The sequence below is a fragment of the Leguminivora glycinivorella genome, chromosome 2 (genome assembly GCF_023078275.1).
Source record: "Leguminivora glycinivorella isolate SPB_JAAS2020 chromosome 2, LegGlyc_1.1, whole genome shotgun sequence".
NCBI classification, from domain to species: domain Eukaryota; kingdom Metazoa; phylum Arthropoda; class Insecta; order Lepidoptera; family Tortricidae; genus Leguminivora; species Leguminivora glycinivorella.
Window position 1 is genome coordinate 27,468,758 of NC_062972.1, and position 17,920 is coordinate 27,486,677.

General features: G+C 39.0%; 1 protein-coding gene across 2 annotated transcripts in view; it reads right to left on the reverse strand.

Annotated features, from left to right (window-relative positions):
• Window positions 1-17,920, reverse strand: part of LOC125242400 (putative ferric-chelate reductase 1 homolog) — a 55,553-nt gene that overhangs the window by 4,421 nt on the left and 33,212 nt on the right. For both annotated transcript variants that reach the window (XM_048151202.1, XM_048151203.1), the window contains exons 2-11: window positions 7,833-7,938; window positions 4,736-4,918; window positions 4,201-4,373; window positions 3,209-3,362; window positions 2,496-2,970; window positions 1,912-2,083; window positions 1,677-1,734; window positions 1,405-1,558; window positions 890-982; window positions 251-360 (exon numbers count right to left, since the gene is read on the reverse strand). In XM_048151202.1, coding sequence (XP_048007159.1) covers window positions 251-360; window positions 890-982; window positions 1,405-1,558; window positions 1,677-1,734; window positions 1,912-2,083; window positions 2,496-2,970; window positions 3,209-3,362; window positions 4,201-4,373; window positions 4,736-4,918; window positions 7,833-7,928 — 1,668 coding nt within the window. In that variant the 5' untranslated portion in view covers window positions 7,929-7,938. The remainder of the gene's footprint in view (window positions 1-250; window positions 361-889; window positions 983-1,404; window positions 1,559-1,676; window positions 1,735-1,911; window positions 2,084-2,495; window positions 2,971-3,208; window positions 3,363-4,200; window positions 4,374-4,735; window positions 4,919-7,832; window positions 7,939-17,920) is intronic.

Below are 17,920 nucleotides of genomic sequence, written 5' to 3' on the forward strand. Positions count from 1 at the left end.
TGCCTATCAAGTATATCACTAGAAAAAGGCGCGATAACCACCTATTTCAATCTTGCTTTTGGTAGCTCTAGTTACCAGCTGTCACCTTTATTTTACTTGATAATAGAGCCCAATGAAACTTTTATAGCAATTGAGTGGGGGACGATAAAAATTCGAGAATATTTTTGCCGATTTTTACTAGTGAAGGACTTGACAGACTATTATTAATTAAGTATACACCAATGTTTATGTTTAGTAATTTTGAACTCACGGAAAGAACAATGCATGATGACGTGGAAGGCACGAAGGCCGCCAGCACGAACACGCTCCACGGAGGCAGCTCTGCCTTCTGAAGGTACACCGCCAGGAAGATTGTTGCGACTGAAACAGGAGCAAAGTTTAGCACACCTCGGACAATGGCGATCAAATATATGACACAAACGCGTTCCTACGCACACAGTCTTAGCTTTGTGTAGGTGAACGCGTACCATGCTTGTGTGAGTGAGATAAATGCTAATAGGCTCTTTAGCGGGAGGCAAAGAGTGGCCATACTGTTCGATACTGCTCTTTATTATACTGTGGTTTAGAGTAAAATCTTAGACATTAACTCACTTGGAAAAATACCAATACTTAGACCATATAAAGTTGGAGAGAAACTGTAGGAACTGTAGAAATTAATGGTAGCACATACAACCGAGCATTCGAACCAAAATATCTTCCCCTTAGTGCGTTTTCACATTATCCGATCCGATATCGGAAGTAGGAAGGTTTTCAAAGGAAATAAATCAAAGATGGCGCCGTAATATATGGAATATCGGTCCGATATCGCGTCGGATAATGTGAAAACGCAGTCAGGCTTTGCAAAGGCAGAAAAGTAAGTTTATTTAGAGATGTAGTAAAAGAAACTTACTGCCTAAAATGTGCGCGGCGTTGCCAAATAGCCAATGCACCCAGTTGAAGATAGGCCTCTTCTTAGTTCCAGGGTGTGGCCTGAAATAAGCACCTGCAAAAAGAACAATATGATTCAGCAACTCCAGGTTCTGTATGTAGTGTATACTGTGTATAGTGACAATTTGTAAACGAAACATTAGACACATTTGACAGTAAAAATTCGAAAAAAAAAACTTGTATGCAATCTGACAGTTCAGATCTGTCAGTGTCTTGTCAGTGTCAGTTTGAACTGTCAGATTGCATACAAGTTTTTTTTAAGATTATGAATTTTTAAGACTGTCAGTGGGGAGCCATACTCATTAGTTGCTGAGAGTCCCCCAACATTATCTTCCCACGTTGCCATAGGTACTAACTGAATACGTAGAAAAGTGGATAGGTACTTGATACTTATATCAGAGATCGATTGCACTGCTTATTGGACATTTGCTTGTATTGACCTGTTGTCAGGTGTTTAGAATAACGCAGGAAACTAACCAATAGGTTGTATGAAGCACAGTACTACTGTGACGATGCCGGTGATAGCATGAGGGTTGTCTCCCGTCGTGGACCAGCCGCCGACCTCCACAAGGATCAGGATGAAGCCAGTCACGGTCAGCAGCCACGTCAGCACCATCAGCATTCGGTGGTACTGTTGACAAAAGACGGTTAAATTTAGGTGGATAGTTATGGTGACTTAAATCGGTGTTATTATTCTGGTCAACTTTTGGCTTAATGAATAGGTAGATACTATAGGAGGAATAACTTACAGCGAACCAAATGTCCTTTCCACCTAACTGCTTTCCAACCCACGTCTGTCTGAAATACCTGTAAAATAATTGAACAACATTTTTAATGGTCCTTCAACCCGGATGTTTGGATCATGTGTTGTCAAACTTGAATTTTTTTTTCATCGCCGGGCAATCGCGATCCTTTTGAGGTAAAAGGTATTTGTCCCTGGGATGCAGCTGTGATTGCAAGCCTGTACATTAAAAATATTCTTACCGTGCCAGCAAAATGCCCAACGAAGCGCTTCCTAACCAGGCGGCGATCATGAAGCTTCCATGCAGTTTCAGCAGCAGTTTGGAGGCGCCCGCGGCTGCACCCACACTGGACAGGGCGAGCGGTTCGCCTGTCGACTCGTACGCAAGGCTGTGGAATCCTACACGCTCGGCATCTGTGGAAAGAACAATTACGTGTTGATTGATAGGCCAAAACGATAGGACGAAAAATTGATAGGACGAAAACTTTAAGAAGAATTTAGAAAACATTTATGTCAAGGGAGAATTTGAAATCAATATAGTACATTACGATACAATTGCGTAAAAAAGGAAGTTCGAAACGAGTGGCGATAAATTAAAATACGACCGAAGGGAGTGTTTTAAATCGACACGACGTTTTTTAGTACAGATGAGCCTCCGAAGTTTCAACCTCGCATATAATGAACCACACTATAGTGCGTAAAAAAAACACCATCTGTACCTACTGAAAATTAAGTTGCATTGCTGAACATTTTACCTAGGTTTCTTAATACCCCAATGAGGTTATGATAATGATAGCTACTGTAAATAAGTAAGATTCCAAATTACCTTTCATACTATCTCCAGAAACCACCATCAAGTTGTACTTTGTCGTAGCCAAGTTGAAAGTCTGTCCCATAACCTTAGATTCCACATCCCTCGTGAACTTGCAATACAGCTTCCCATCGATCACAGAAGACTCCAACAGCTGAACGATATCCTGAGGTGAGTCAGATCTTCGTACGTAGGGTTCCGCTTTGGGGTAAGTCCAGGAGGTGAAGAGACTGACTCTTCCGTTGTCGTTCCTGACGCATTCCATGGCACTGTCATCTCCCATCTTATTGTCCATGCTGAGACCAGCGGCGACATATTTAGGGTTGTCAGTTCCCTGGACCTCGAAGGTGTATTTGTCGCCAGCGACGAAGATGGCCACGACGGCCTTGCAGTTGCCGGCGTTCAGGCAGTTCTGGGGCACGCCGTAGCAGAGCTTGGTGTCGGCGCAACCTTGGTAGATAGTGTCCATTTGAGTAGGAACTGCTCTTGGCTAAAAAATATAAATTAAGTTTAGTCTCTAAAAATATCCTGACTGTAAGAAATAACTTCTCTGAGCTTTCTTTAGTGCGTTTTCACATTATCCGATCCGATATCGGATGTAGGACCGATATCCCATACATTATAGGCACCATTTGGATTTTTTCTATTGTAATCCTTCCGACATCCGATATCGGATCGAATTATGTGAAAACGGACAATTTCATCTGGCATGTAATTCATTTACCTACCTTAGATTCCATGACGACAGGAGGAGCAACAGTAGTTCTCTGAGTGGTGGTGGGCGCAGCCGTGGAGGTGATCACGGTGTCTGGGGTCACCACTTCCACTACTGCCGACTCCACGTTCTTCCAGAAGGTCGCGTAGCTTTGCGCTACTGTTGCTCTGAAATATAGTTATACATCTAAAACTTATTGGGAAGGTGTAGAGAATTGGAGAACAGGCATTGGCCAAGTGACCATATTTTACACATTACAGAACCACCAATCGAAACCACCAAACTTAATAATGGTAAATGTGATCTCTGATCTTTTATTCATAATTATCTACATCCTAAAATCCTAAAACATTTCTAGGTACTTCTCGTCTTACGTGTGTTGTCTTATAATCTTGGCCAAAGTTCCAGCATGCAAGAATCTTATTCTTGTTGCGTGAGATTACTGGATTAGACACCGATTCTAATCGCTACCGAAACACCTCACCGACTTTTTTCACTGCTGAGTCATTACAAGTAACAGGCGTGACCATTGTAGTTCACGGTTATATCACCTGCCAAGGTCGGGTCTTTCAACCTTGATTCTCGAGCGGTTCGCCAATTTTGTGCAGAATTGTCCGGTTCCGCGAATGGGTGTCAATCGTATGGAATGTGGTCGAAGTAAAAGTACCTGTGGCCTTGTCGTTTCTGCTATTTTGAGGTATGCTCTCAACCATGATAGAGAAGTTGGCCATGCTCAAAATCTAGTATGATAAATAAGGTTATGGTTTTGTCGAAGTTTTTTACCCTCGATTGGGTAAGACAGTCCATCCACTCCATCGCCGACAGACCGTAGAAATAACCACAAATGGCATGTTGCGGTTGGCGCCCTGTCCTATTAAATATAAAACAAAAGATTCAGCCGACAATCATCTAATGTCTGCATAGTAAAATCTCTCAGGTTCCGGACGGGGACTGACAAAAACTTCTTGAGTGTGTCAACAGTTTTCGAGGTGTTATTTTAGTTACCTGAACTCGATTCCTCCAAGGAAGTCTGTTGGCGCTTGCCACAGGAAAGTCTGTGCCGGCTTGTCCTTAGGGTTGGAGTGCGTGACTGTGTCGTTTTCTCCGCGGCAGCTGATGATCTGCGTGTCTTCGGGGTCGGGAACTGTCAGGAACTTGCCCACAATTTTATCTGGGTTCTGGGGAAAGAAAATGTATAATTAGGTAATAGAAATTTATTTTTGCTAGCAGCTAATATTAACCTGACAGTGCGATTCTGATTAATAAGAAGGGAAGAAGCACTGGAAATGCATGCTGTCGTATTTTGGATTCACTTTATTTTTGTCTTGTCCTCAAGAGGAAGCCGCCGATAGACACGGGAGGGGAGCACCAGACTGGCTAAATTACGCTGAGGATATCCCCATGCGGCATGCTTAGTTGAGACGATGACGTCACTACCACAAAGGGTGGCACGGAGGTCAGCGGGTCCATGTTTGGGTGCCAAGAGAGTTGGTCTATGCAGTAAGATCTGAGAGGGAGATAGTCTACTCATGGAGTATACCTGCACTTGTCTAGCCTGCAGAATGAATCCACCAATAGGCACGGGCGCACCCGGCTGGCTGCCAATCATGACGCTGAGCTTATCCCCCTGTCGGACTTGCGATGATGACGTCACTACCACATAGGGTGGCACTGAGGTCTGTGGCTCGATGTCGGGATGCCGAGGGAGTTGGTTCAGGCATGACTGAAATAGAAACAATTTGTTAATTAGAAGTTAAAAAAAATACACGTGTATTTTTGATATTACCACATACTTAAAGGGTCATTTGTAAAAGCCCTACGGAACACATTTTCATATGAATTAATTAAAAAATACTATTTTTAATTTTTCATACAAAATAATTCAATTGATTGCTACTTTATTTTTGTTCAACGACGTGGCTTGACGTAAGAACGCCTAAGAACTGTCAATTACCTAATAGTTCCGCGTCTTCCAGATGTCAAATAGGTGCACGCAACACATTGCTGCTCAATATGTTTTCAAAAAATAATTACGCTCTAGTAGTTAGGGCCAAACTTATACCTAGGTACTTGTTTGTATGGGTTCTTAAAACTAAAACCTTAAAAGTCTGGTTAAAGTTTGATGTAATATCAAACACACGCTGTATAAGTGCGGAGACAATGAGACAATCTTCAAGTAATACCTACTTATACTTACTTATACATACACGTACGTACCTTCATTGATATAGAGGGAGCCTTTGATAAGACCAACTTCAGCAGCATTAAACAAGCACTACAAAGACACGGAACAAATCCACTCATAATTGAATGGATAATGAATATGTTAAGACAAAGAAGAATAAAACTATCCGAAAATCAAAACCACCAGGCACTAGTCATGAGGGGATGCCCCCAAGGAGGGGTGCTGTCGCCACTACTCTGGAACTTGGTGGTAAATGATTTGATAACAAAACTGAATGAAAAGCACTTCACTACCATAGGATATGCAGATGATTTAGTCATACTAATCAGCGGCCTGGTAATCAGTACACTGTGCAATCTCACACAGACAGCACTGAAAATAGTAGAGAAATGGTGCACGGAGAATGACCTATCGGTAAACCCTAAAAAGACCGACACAATTCTCTTTACACATAAACGGAAATTGGGTACATACGAAATGCCGACACTATTTGGCACACGACTGACACTTTCAAAAGAGGTGAAATATCTAGGCATAATCCTCGACGACAAACTCAACTGGAGCAAACACCTAGAACAAAAACTAAGCAAAGCAACAGTAGCTTTCTGGCAATGCCGAAGGATGGTGGGCAAGAAATGGGGTCTTGCTCCCCACATCATACTGTGGCTATACAAAATGGTAATAAAGCCGATGATCAGCTATGGAGCTATTGTATGGTGGCCCCGCACCCAGCAAACCACAGCAATAGACAAGCTGAATAAAACACAACGACTAGCATGTGTAGCAACAACGGGATGTATGAGAACTACTCCGACCGCAGCGCTAGAAATAATGCTAGGACTCCTACCCCTACACATATATATACAAAAAGAAGCTGCAGCCACAGCCCTCCGACTGAAAGACCTAACCCTATGGACAAAACTCAACTCAACGCACAAAAGAATATATGGCGACATGATCTCAAAACTGCCGATGCTAGAAGCGCCAGTGGACAAACTACCCAAAACCACGATCTTCTGCAAAAATTATACAACATTGCTAACAGAAGATCCAAAGGAAGGACTACACCAAACAAACCTAAGAATTTTCACAGACGGATCAAAAACAAAGGAGGGAACAGGGTGTGGAGTCTTCTCAGAGGACTTAAACATACACATATCCAAGCCCTTAGGTGAACACAGCACGGTATTCCAAGCTGAATGTGTGGGAATAATAGAAGCTTGCAATGCCATAAAGAGACGACAGGTAAAACATGAAAACATACTGATACTATCAGACAGCAAATCAGTGCTTCAGGCACTAGACAGCCCAAAACTTACTTCGAAACTAATACTAGAATGTCACCAAAGACTCACGGAAGTGTGCGAAGAGGACAACAAAGTAACAATACAATGGATAAAGGGGCACAGTGGATCAAGAGGGAATGATGCAGCGGATGAACTGGCCCGAGAAGGATCAGCCACACCGGCATATGGACCCGAACCCATCATACCCCTACCAGTGTCATACAGGAAAAACCAACTTAGTCAACACTACAAACAGTTACACAACAAATACTGGGTTGAATTAGACACATGTAGACAAACCAAAGAAATTCTTGCTGAACCTAATACAAAGCTCACAAAAATCTTACTCAGAACTCCCAGAAAGCAACTGCGAAAACTAGTAGGATTAATGACAGGACACAACACACTGAACAAACACCTCAATAACATAGGTATAACCGATAGCCCCATGTGCAGAGCGTGCATGGAAGCAGAAGAAACCACCAAACACTTTCTTCTAGAGTGTAAACAGGTAGAAGTATATAGGAACAAGTATCTAGGTACGCCGAACACATTGAAAGAGGTATTTAGCAACCTGAAAACACTGCTAGGATTCGTAGAGGAGCTGGGGTGGCTAGAGTAGTGCTACCTCGTTAATTTCACGCAAAATAGGCACGACGGATGTCGACTTGCGGAAAATGCCCAATAAAACTAACTAACTAACTAACGTACGTACCTACTTTAAAGTGGTGCAAAGTCACCTTTATAGGTGTTAATTAACTTAGCAACACTGCGTACTGGTTGTCAATTTGACTGACATGTAAAACGTAAATAAATTTATCATTATTTTATTTTTGTGTTGATTTCAAGCGAGTGAAGCAAGGGTTATTCGACCAGTTATTCGTTTGTAATAGTTCGGGTCAAACAAATCAAATTCTCACCACTAACTTTTTCCCTTTACCAGTATTTTAAAATATAACTGCAATTTTGAAGTTGAAGTTGCTAGGTACGCAAAAAATCCACAAATTTTGCAAATAAAGAGGTTTGTGTCAAAAACAAATCAACTTGCTTGATTGAATGCCATGTTAAATTGAATTCTTTTTATAATATAGGTGCATTATTTTTATTTTCCAGCCTTAATAATCGACACCAGTTTATACTCTGATATAGAAGTTGACAAGCCTTACCCCAGGAGGTGCTCCAGAGCCGTGTTGGTGAGAAGACTGCACCAGCAGCATCAGCGCCAGCGCCAGCAGACCCCTATTCCTTTTCCGAGGTAACATCTTTCACTTTCTGCAAAGAAAAAAGAAAATAACATTGATAAAATAAACACAAACAGGTAAAGTTAGGGCATTCAATATGAGCTGAATACAACTTATAGATTAGGTTTTGAACGCCAGACGGTGTAGGAAAATGCCGCGTTCCCGACCTCAGACGACTTTTATAAACGAAATCGAGCTTGAAGTCAGGGTAGCCAAATGCACACATGCTTACGATAATATCGTTATCGTAGACTAATCTAACCCCCTAACTCTTTCATGTTGGCACGACAGTGGCAGACTGTTTCAATGGGCTTCAAACAGGTGTACCTAAGTCTCGAACTGCATTAGCGAAACTTTGTATCATGTTGCCAGGCTTATTACTTTACTTCTTTATGTCACTCAAATTGTTTTTGGTTTACATGTCATTCTAGCATTTTCACTTTCACATTTCAAGTGCATATACCACGAGTATAGGTTTTCGGGTGTGCTGATTTAAAAATTAATGACCGATTTGGAATCTGTCATTGCTGACTGTCACTTTGACACAAAAGTCGTCATGGGTGTCGTAAAATAGGTTTTAGGGGTGCTGATTCCAAAATTAATGACCAATGTGAAATCTGACATTGCTGACTGTCACTTTGACACAAAAGTCGTCATGGATGTCGTCAAATAGGTTTGCGGGGGTGCTGATTCCAAAATTAATGAACAATGTGGAATCTGACATTGCTGACTGTCACTTTGACACAAAAGTCGTCATGGGTGTCGTAAAATTGGTTTTAGGGGGTGCTGATTCCAAAATTAATGACCAATATGGAATCTAACATTGCCGACTACCAGGTGGATAGCGTCGATCTCAGACGAAGGATACTATAGACTTGACGCAAGCGTACACCCGTAAGGGACGGATATAGAATAATGGAGCGAATTTAAGAATCACTTCAAAAATGGCTGACAGTTTACCATACACAACCTACGTAATTTGGGCGGATAATAAGCTTGACAAGTCACGTCCTTATTGTTTGCCACAAACTCGTTTGTGGTAGCGGCGGAAAAGTGAAACTATGACAAAGACAAAAAATAACATTTTGCTCTCTGTCACTCTTATTATAATTTGTATGTGACCATCTCGTTCGGTAGTGGTATTATTATTTGGCTGTCTAGTCTATAGTATCCTTTGTTTAAGGCGTCGATGGACTTGAGTTCGAAGGTTAAAAAACAATGAGGATATGTGCCGGTAGTTTTGGACACCACGTTCGCGAATTATCCTATGGATTAGACACCTACACTCCTGCTGTAGGAATTCTACTCTCATCTGGACAAGTACTATATATTATGAACATAGTTCAAATTTATCCTCCCAGTCATCCAACTAGCCGTTAAAAAAACGATTCAAAACATAAATATTATTACCGGTTTCGATATGAACTCGTTTACATAACAATAGACAATCGTGAGTACTCGATACCGTGACTGACGAACCATGACCACTGATGGTTCCCATTTCAAAAGTGAAGGTAGTAGTTTTTAAATACACAGAAACAGTTAGCACATATCAACATACGTCGGTATATGATATGAATCATTAAGAGGTTTAAATACTTCACAATATTGGTGTTATGTTTTCCTTATTTACACGGAAGAATTTAATAAGGCTAATTAAGTGTGCGTTCTTATTGTCCTTTGAGGAGTAAAAATGAAAGAGGTACCTAACTAAGTAAGTATCTACTTAGTCAACATGCTCACCATTTATTATGCGTAGAGTATGATCACTTCTCCCTATCACTCTTTCAAATTACGTTCATATTATTGAAACATTGGTGTATGTGTTTGGGAGCTACATTAGCGTACCTACCTACATATGTGGTCAATATGTCGGCTATACATATACGTTGGTAATCAAATGGCGTGACTTTCGGAATGAAAATTGCGAGTTAAAATTTCGCCTCCTACCACATTTACTTCTGATCGAATTAAATAATTAGATTTTTACCATAAGTTTTATACGGAAAATCGCATAAAAATGTGCAATGTAAATAAAGTACTTTTTAAGGCTTTTACCCCGCAGGAATGAGGGCAGCCCATAAAGACAGCAATCGCACTTCAATCGCAGTCGTGTTTGCAATTACTTAATCGCTATCGCAATAATGGTCCAACACGAAAGGTCCACGAACCTTCGTAGACTTGGTTATAGACGGTATTAACAGTTTGCCTTTTGGAATTTAACAATAGCTATAGAGGTAACCTTTACCCTTTCTATACAATTTGAGAATTGGTATGTTCAATTAATTTTGTGCCAAGGAAATAAAAATAGATGGTTGAGTATTCGATTTTGGGCTCGGAACAATGTATTTATAAACTTGCAATTGCGGCATTACGTTTGATTGCAAATAATTTCGCTGTCCATTTTCCAAATTTTTGATCGAAAATTATGTTGTCAGAGTATTCTAACTGTTTCTTGTATATGTAGAACATATTTTGAATTGGTGTCGAAAGAAAACTTTCATTTTTACTATTCCAAAACATTTGATGTTTTTGGAATAGTAAGAATTTGCTTCATGCAATTCATGAAGACACTTTGAAATGATGAATTGGACAGGTAAAGTTCCGACTTCCGAGAAATACTTCGTTAGAAGCCCTTTCTGAATAAGTAATGTGTGGCGGCGCTACCTTAACTATAGTTCTTGTTCAGTGCTTTGAACAGGTGACAGGATATGACTCAGTAGAACCATCGATAAGGGGGTAGTCATGGTTGCTACAAACACTGTTTGAATGAGGGTTATAAATAGGAATGATAGGCGTCATAAGGCGGCAGCGAGCAATATTAGTTAAACGAACGTCTTTTGGCTTTTAGACGTACGTAGCTCATTTTATAAAGCTACGAGTTACCTACTTAGCTGAAATTGGCAAATTTACCTTTGACTTTGACTTTCTTTTTGAATTTTTTTAGGATTGTCACTTGTAGCTTCTTGGAATGAGCCACCGTCGATCTTCTTGATTTTGTACTGTTTTATAGAAAGGGCTATAACATTTCGATTAAGATTTGTTACTCAGTTCGTTTTCTGTGTATTCCGATGGGATGGAACATCCTCTATAGACTTCCGTCGAGCGAGGTAAACACACGTTTCCGAATAAGAGGCATGTAAAAGACTGTGGTATCGAACGTCCTTTGTTTCTTTTGCTAAAATGACTACAATTTTGTGACATCTAGAGGACATGTTGGGCGGCACACATCTAACTACTCCATGATAAGAGCTACATATATTTAGCGGAGGTCACGGTTCAGAGTGAAGGGACAACTTCCGTCTTAACCGGATGGCGACTTTTAAGGTCGCATACGATCCAATGACAACGTTTGGTCGTTTTACAATACATACACACATGAACTCACCTCTGTATTCTCAAAAGAGGTAGGCAAGGCACATGAAATAAATAACTGCTCCACTACCTCTCTTACCTTTCACGTATGGGGTTATCCCCTGGTGGGAAGTTGGCTCATTGACGCGAATTAGATATTGTCCGGGCCACTAGACGACTCAATAACGTTCAATGCGAGTTTGCTGATGTTGTATTCAGTCGTGAAATAAATTTTAGATTCGAATTTTGAAAATTATTGCATTGAATTCGTGTTTTTGTGGATTTGCGTATTAAATTAATGATATTCTTACTATTCTTAGTGCATGAGACTAAAATAATACCTTTAAGACCTTTAAATTTATTGAATAAATAACTCATAATGGCTAATCGTGGCACGTAGCGCCATCTATGATTTTGGTTTGACATTAATTCTACGATGTTCCAGATGAGAGGGCATGCCCTCCGGGCACACAGACTTCGATCCGACCGGACACATTCCATTGAATAAGTTTGCACATCTACTTAATTAGGAACACCGAATCGCCGAACTGCGAAGATTGTGGAACTGTTGAGGATGTGCATCACTTCCTTATGGAGTGTGTCCGGACTCGAGCGAAGAGAATGCAGCTCTTTGAGGTCCACGGATTTACGATGACCGACATAGGGGCGTTCCAATCAATTCTCGCGGAACCCATGTCAAAAAATGTACCTATGGGGTTCCTTCTTGAGCTTGCCGAAGGTCTTAGGCAATTTGTGTAAGAGTTTTCCAGTACATTAGGTTCAATGTTTACTTAGGTATTTGCCTTGTTTTTGCCAGCGGCTTCGCTCGCGTTAGAAAGAGACAAAAGTAGCCTATGTCACTCCATACCTTCAACTATCTCCACTTAAAAATCACGTCAATTTGTCGCTCCGTTTTGCCGTGAAAGACGGACAAACAAACAGACACACACACTTTCCCATTTATAATATTAGTAGGTATGGATTTATCTTTTAAGTATGAGTTTTTCTTGACTTTAATCTGCTATCTCTTTTCCGATGAAAATACCTAATAGGATTTTCTTATATTAATTCCGACATTAAATTTGTTCTCCCAAGCTTATAGCTAAAAAATCCTTAAGAATTTAAGCAGCCTTTGTCTATCGTGGCCTCAAAATAAGGTGTTTTATAAGACAAAATGGTTCATTGCGTGCTACCAGCCCACGGTTTGACATTGCTACAGTCGTCTAAAAAGAACCTTTTTTATTATAAGATTTAGTAGGACGATACGACTCTTCGTAAATAAAGTTGTAAGGCAAGGTCAGTAATATGACCTCATGCTTCAATGGATGCATATTATGATAAGCTCATCGACTTAAAAATCGATTAAGTTTATTACAAAAATGTGTTTGGCTTTTGTTTTTTTTTTTTATTATAAATTATAAACATTTGATTTTCATAGGGTCAAAATGTTGCTTTAGGTTTATAGTTCGTCTTTGTTTTACTTTATTGTTTGTTTTCGAATAAAATTCTTTAAGGCGTCCCAAATGATACCATTTTAGCTGTTGTTCCGTGGACTAACCCTTTTCCTATTTATCAGCTCATTTACGATTCCACCTCACTACGATTAAATTTGGGGAGACTAAGGGCCAGTTGCATCAACCACATTTGACAGACACATCATCGTCACGCAGCGGACGTCTATCTTCTTGCTACAATAACGCAAGCTTTAAGATGACAGACGGTTTGGTGCAACCGACCCTAAGTCTTCTTCCTTATCTTCTTGCGTTATCCCGGCATTCGCCACGGCTCATGGGAGTCTTGGCTCCGTTTGGGGTGAATCCACGTAAAAGTAACGTGAGTCACGACTTCATTGAGTGTTTATTTGAACTACAGCGGCAAATGAAAGGATCTATGCATATATTGGGAAAGAAAATCTTATACAGTACACTTATACCTATAGTAGTGTGACTACTTAAAAAAACACAAATCAAAATATTTTTTAAAAATAATTTGATTTGTTCCCATAGTTGCGTATAGATGGCAGCACCAGTCTCTCTAGCCATATCGTAAACCTGTAAAGGTTTCGTATAGGAGGTGCAAGCACCTACTGCTTGCCCTTAGAGTTGGTCAAAGACGCCTAGTCTTACAAAGATGAGATGTAGAAGAGAAATTTCGACGGCTTCCGCTGTGGCGAGGTGGCCTAGGGGTTCATGGCGTTAGCCTGGATTGCTAAAGACGCCGGTTTGAATCCGGCCTTCACCACTGGTGGTGCTCGTCATTTTTTCTTTTATATTATATGACATCTTATTTCGATTTTTAAAGTAAAACTTATTTCGAGATAGATTATCACTTGAACTTGCATCGTGCATTTTATACCTACTTACCTAAATTTATAAAATGTAAATAAATAAGATTTTTGAATATTAGAATGATATAATAAAATTGTTAATTAAGAAATATTCTGACGTGTAAAAAATTTTAATTTTTATCAATAAAAGATACATTTATTGATAAAAATTAAAATTCTCTAATCTTATCTTATCTTATCGTGAATAAATGGAACATGCCATAAAATCGTGACTCGTGTTACTCTTGCCGCGGATTGACCCTTTCGGGAAACTGAAGTACAACTCGATAGTGAGAAACTGCATGTGCACCAAACTCAAAAGAAACCTCAAAATACGCGAAGTTACTTACAAATTAATTGACTTTTTATTCCGCAACATGGAGCAGTTGGGTGTTTTTATCGTTATCGACTGTTTTCCTCAATTGATCACGAGACGGAACCGGAACAGCTGTCAATTTGTCAAGTCACTGGGCAAGCCTTGACGGGGAATAACGTTAACCATTGACGTTACTTACAAGAGCATAATACATAATACGAATAAGCCTTCTATAACATATGCGCTGTATTTAGGTTCAATGGACCTAAGTTCAAAAATTGCCTAATATTTTCAAGTTTTTAGTTAGGTATTTTGTCAGCTGAACCAGAAGTGTATGAACGGGACATAATTTTGCTGTCGCAAATAGGACTTACTTCCGGTCGTCTCAATCGATCGATAATTCGATACCATCGATCGACATCGAAAGATTGGTAAATTCAAATTCAAATTCAAAATATCTTTATTCATGTAGGCCTAGTTACAAGCTCTTATGAATAGTTCATTACATATATATTATGATCTTATTTGTAATGAGGTAGGTGGGATTTCCATTAATTAAGTTTATACTTAATTAATGGAAAATATAAACTGTTGAAACACACAATTATAAGTACATGCCTAATCAATAATTATGGAAAAGGTCAAGCAGGCGTGGGAGTTCGTAAGTATTTTATTTTTAGCAATTACGCATGTTACCCTCTAAGTACTTACTTGTTTGAAGCTCTAAAACGTTGAGTTTTGTAATAAAAGTTTATTTTTAAAGCAACTTTGAGTCGAGCGAGCGACAAAACTAATGAGTCATTCAAAGTAATTCATTATACTTACACATATTCGTTAAAGTATTAAGAATGTGGGTTTAACGAGCGGGTATAACACAAGTGGAGATGCCAGAATAATATTTTTTAATAAGACGTTTCACTACATAAATTAGATATGTATTTCTGTAAAAAAAGTAACTCCTAAAGAAAAGATACCAATTTGTTTTTAATTAAATTAACTATAAAGAATTAAAAACAAATTTATTACCCGTATGCACCTGCTACGTGCGTGCATAGTTGCATTGCATACTTGTAGTGATCAATAGCGGTTCATTGGCGGCCAATAAGAGTTCAACGGCATTCCCTTTGGTCTAAGGCCTTTTGAAATAAGTACCAATACCATTCCCTCGGTTTAGGTTCTACGGCTCAAGACATTTTTGGGATCCTCTTTTGTGACAAAAGAATTGACTTATGATCTTGGCAGAAGTATTTTATTTATAAACAAATGTTTGTTTAATCATCTAATCATTCTTACGCACGTGTTTAGGTAGGTAAACAAAACCCAGTTTTATTCAGTTTCCGTTTGTAATTTAATTATAATTGGGTACCTATAATGCGTCTGTTTTTTGCGGAATGTGTACCTACTGTTTTCCTCCTCTTTTGGCAAATAGCACTTGAGGCATTCAGGTTCTACTCCTCAATAGTCAATGCTCCATGGTTAATAGTGATTGTAATCTAGGGCACGCCAAGACGTGGCAAGCGGGTCACGATGGTCGATTGCCTTAACTAGTTCACGCCAAGATTATTAATTCAAGGGATTCCAATTAACTTGGTTTAATTTTGTTGGTACACTGGTACAAGGATAGTAGAAATTCCTGAATGGACACATCGAGGTAATAACCTAACCAAAAAATTATTATTTTTTTCAAAATTCAAAAAAACCGGACATAGTAGACCGATTTTCATCAAACATGGCTAAGAACACTCTCGACTAATTCAGCTTTCAAAAAAAAATTAGATCTAAATCGGTTCATCGCTCGAAAGCTACGATGCCACAGACAGACATACACGTCAAACTTATAATGCCGCGTCGTTTTTGCGTCAGGGGTTAAAAACCAATAAAATTGGTACAGGCTTTTGAATTTAATATTGATAAGCAGAAAAGTCTGTCCAGAGACTGTAAGTCAAAGTCTCATCCAAGGCAAACATTTTCCACGAAAAATTTATTCTAGGCCCTTTTTGAATGTTCAAAATCGGATTAAAATATTTCAAAACAACGGCAAAATTTCAGTTGCTGTGGTAGAAAAATCTGGATGGGGGAAAATACCTACTGTCATTTTTCGAACCCCTCGGTATGCTTGTGGTTCATTTTAGGGATCTTTTGCTTGCACTGGTTTTAATATTAACATGAGCTGTTAAATAACTTTGCCACCTTGTAAAACAAAATAGTTTTAAAATATTATCTTGATCAAACACTTCGTAAGCATGTTAACTACAAGCCGTTAATGTTAACGTGACAACACAAAGGTGATAGTACTGATAGTAAAGTTAACTGTCAATTAGCCTTAATGATAATGACCAACCGATCGCTACCAGCTTATCGCGTAATGGTTAACCCTTGGTTAACCGTTAGGATGGCGAAGTAATAAACAGAATTAAATGATCAGCCGTTTTTAAAAGCGATCTGCAAACAAATCTGCCATTTAATAATTTGGACAAGATAAAAAAATGCCAGCAACAAATAAAAATCGAGCTACAAGTCACTCAGCAAATAATTCACAAACGGTCAATGTGAATAACCAATATTGATCTGCATTTTGGATAAGTTATCTACTTAATAAATAGTTGAGCGGCAAAATATTATTTCATCAGCAACATTTAAGAATTGGTTGGTAGAACAAAAAATACATGCTACTAATAAGATGAATGCTATTTGGAATTTGATTGCAGGTACGTTTTGTGACAATAATTTATGAGATTCCTAATGGTTTTCATATTGATTGTTCCCGTGACTTAGACACAAATTTGTAGAAAAATCAATTTTCTTGACCGTCTGCAGACCTTTATCATAATATCGGCGCTCATAATTGTATGAAACGAAGGACGCATATTCCAAAATTTATATTGTGTCGGTTTTCTTTGTATGTAAGGTGAGGTTCCAAGTATTCAAACTTCCACTTTAGAACTCATGGAAATGCGTTGCGTCGTCTACTTAGGAAAATGTTCGCGCTTGCTTCGCTCGCTTGTTCATTTTCAATGTGTAACCGAACCCCCCCCTTTGACTTTTATATCTACGTGCTTGGGGATAGACGTAGACGTAAATCGTTGTAGCCAAACATGGATATCAAACGTAGGTCCTTTGTAAACGTTGAATAGGTATGCAGCTTTGCAACGACATTATATTTATTACCTTTATTAGTTCTATCGATTTAACCACAAGTAGAATAGCGTTATTTCCAGAAGGAATATGTAATAAGCAATTAGGAGTTCTTATCAATGACGTCATCATGACAAAGCGTTTCTTGGAGTCGTTACAACGGTTTACCCTTGAATCGCCGACAGACACTTGTTCGAATATTATTTCAAAGACAACGTTTCAAATAACTTCATTTCATCGACAGTTCATACCGTAGAACAATCAATACAAGTAAAATCAAACCGTAGACTTTTATTTCGTAGATTAGTTATTCCGAGTATACTTTATATCGTGGTATTTCGTTTCGTGTTTTTTCATTTCATTTTGTTTTACATTAAATACAATTCATTACGCATAATATCATTTCAATTATGATTTTTTATAAAATTCTACATATTGTAAACTGTTTGTTTGGTCACAGTTCTAACATAACCTAAACCTACTTTTGAAAAAAGGTTCGTTGTTGTGTAGGGTCGCAGTTTCAAACCTAACCTAAACCTACTCTGTAAGCCGTTTGTTTCTGTGTGATCACACACAGTACTAACGTAACCTAAACCTACTCTGTAAATTGTTTGTTTTTGTGTTTGGTCACAGTTCTAACCTAACCTTAACCTATATGTATGATAGAATAGACCGTTCTTTGATGTGTAGGGTCGCAGTTCTAACCTAACCTAAACCTACTCTGTAAACTATTTGTTTTTGTGTGTGGTCACAGTCATAACCTAACCTAAACCTAATTTAAAAGCCATTCGTTTTTGTGTAGGTCGCAGTTCTAACCTAACCTAAACCTACTCGGTAAGCCGTTTGTTTCTGTGTGATTAAAGTTCTAACCTAACCTAAACC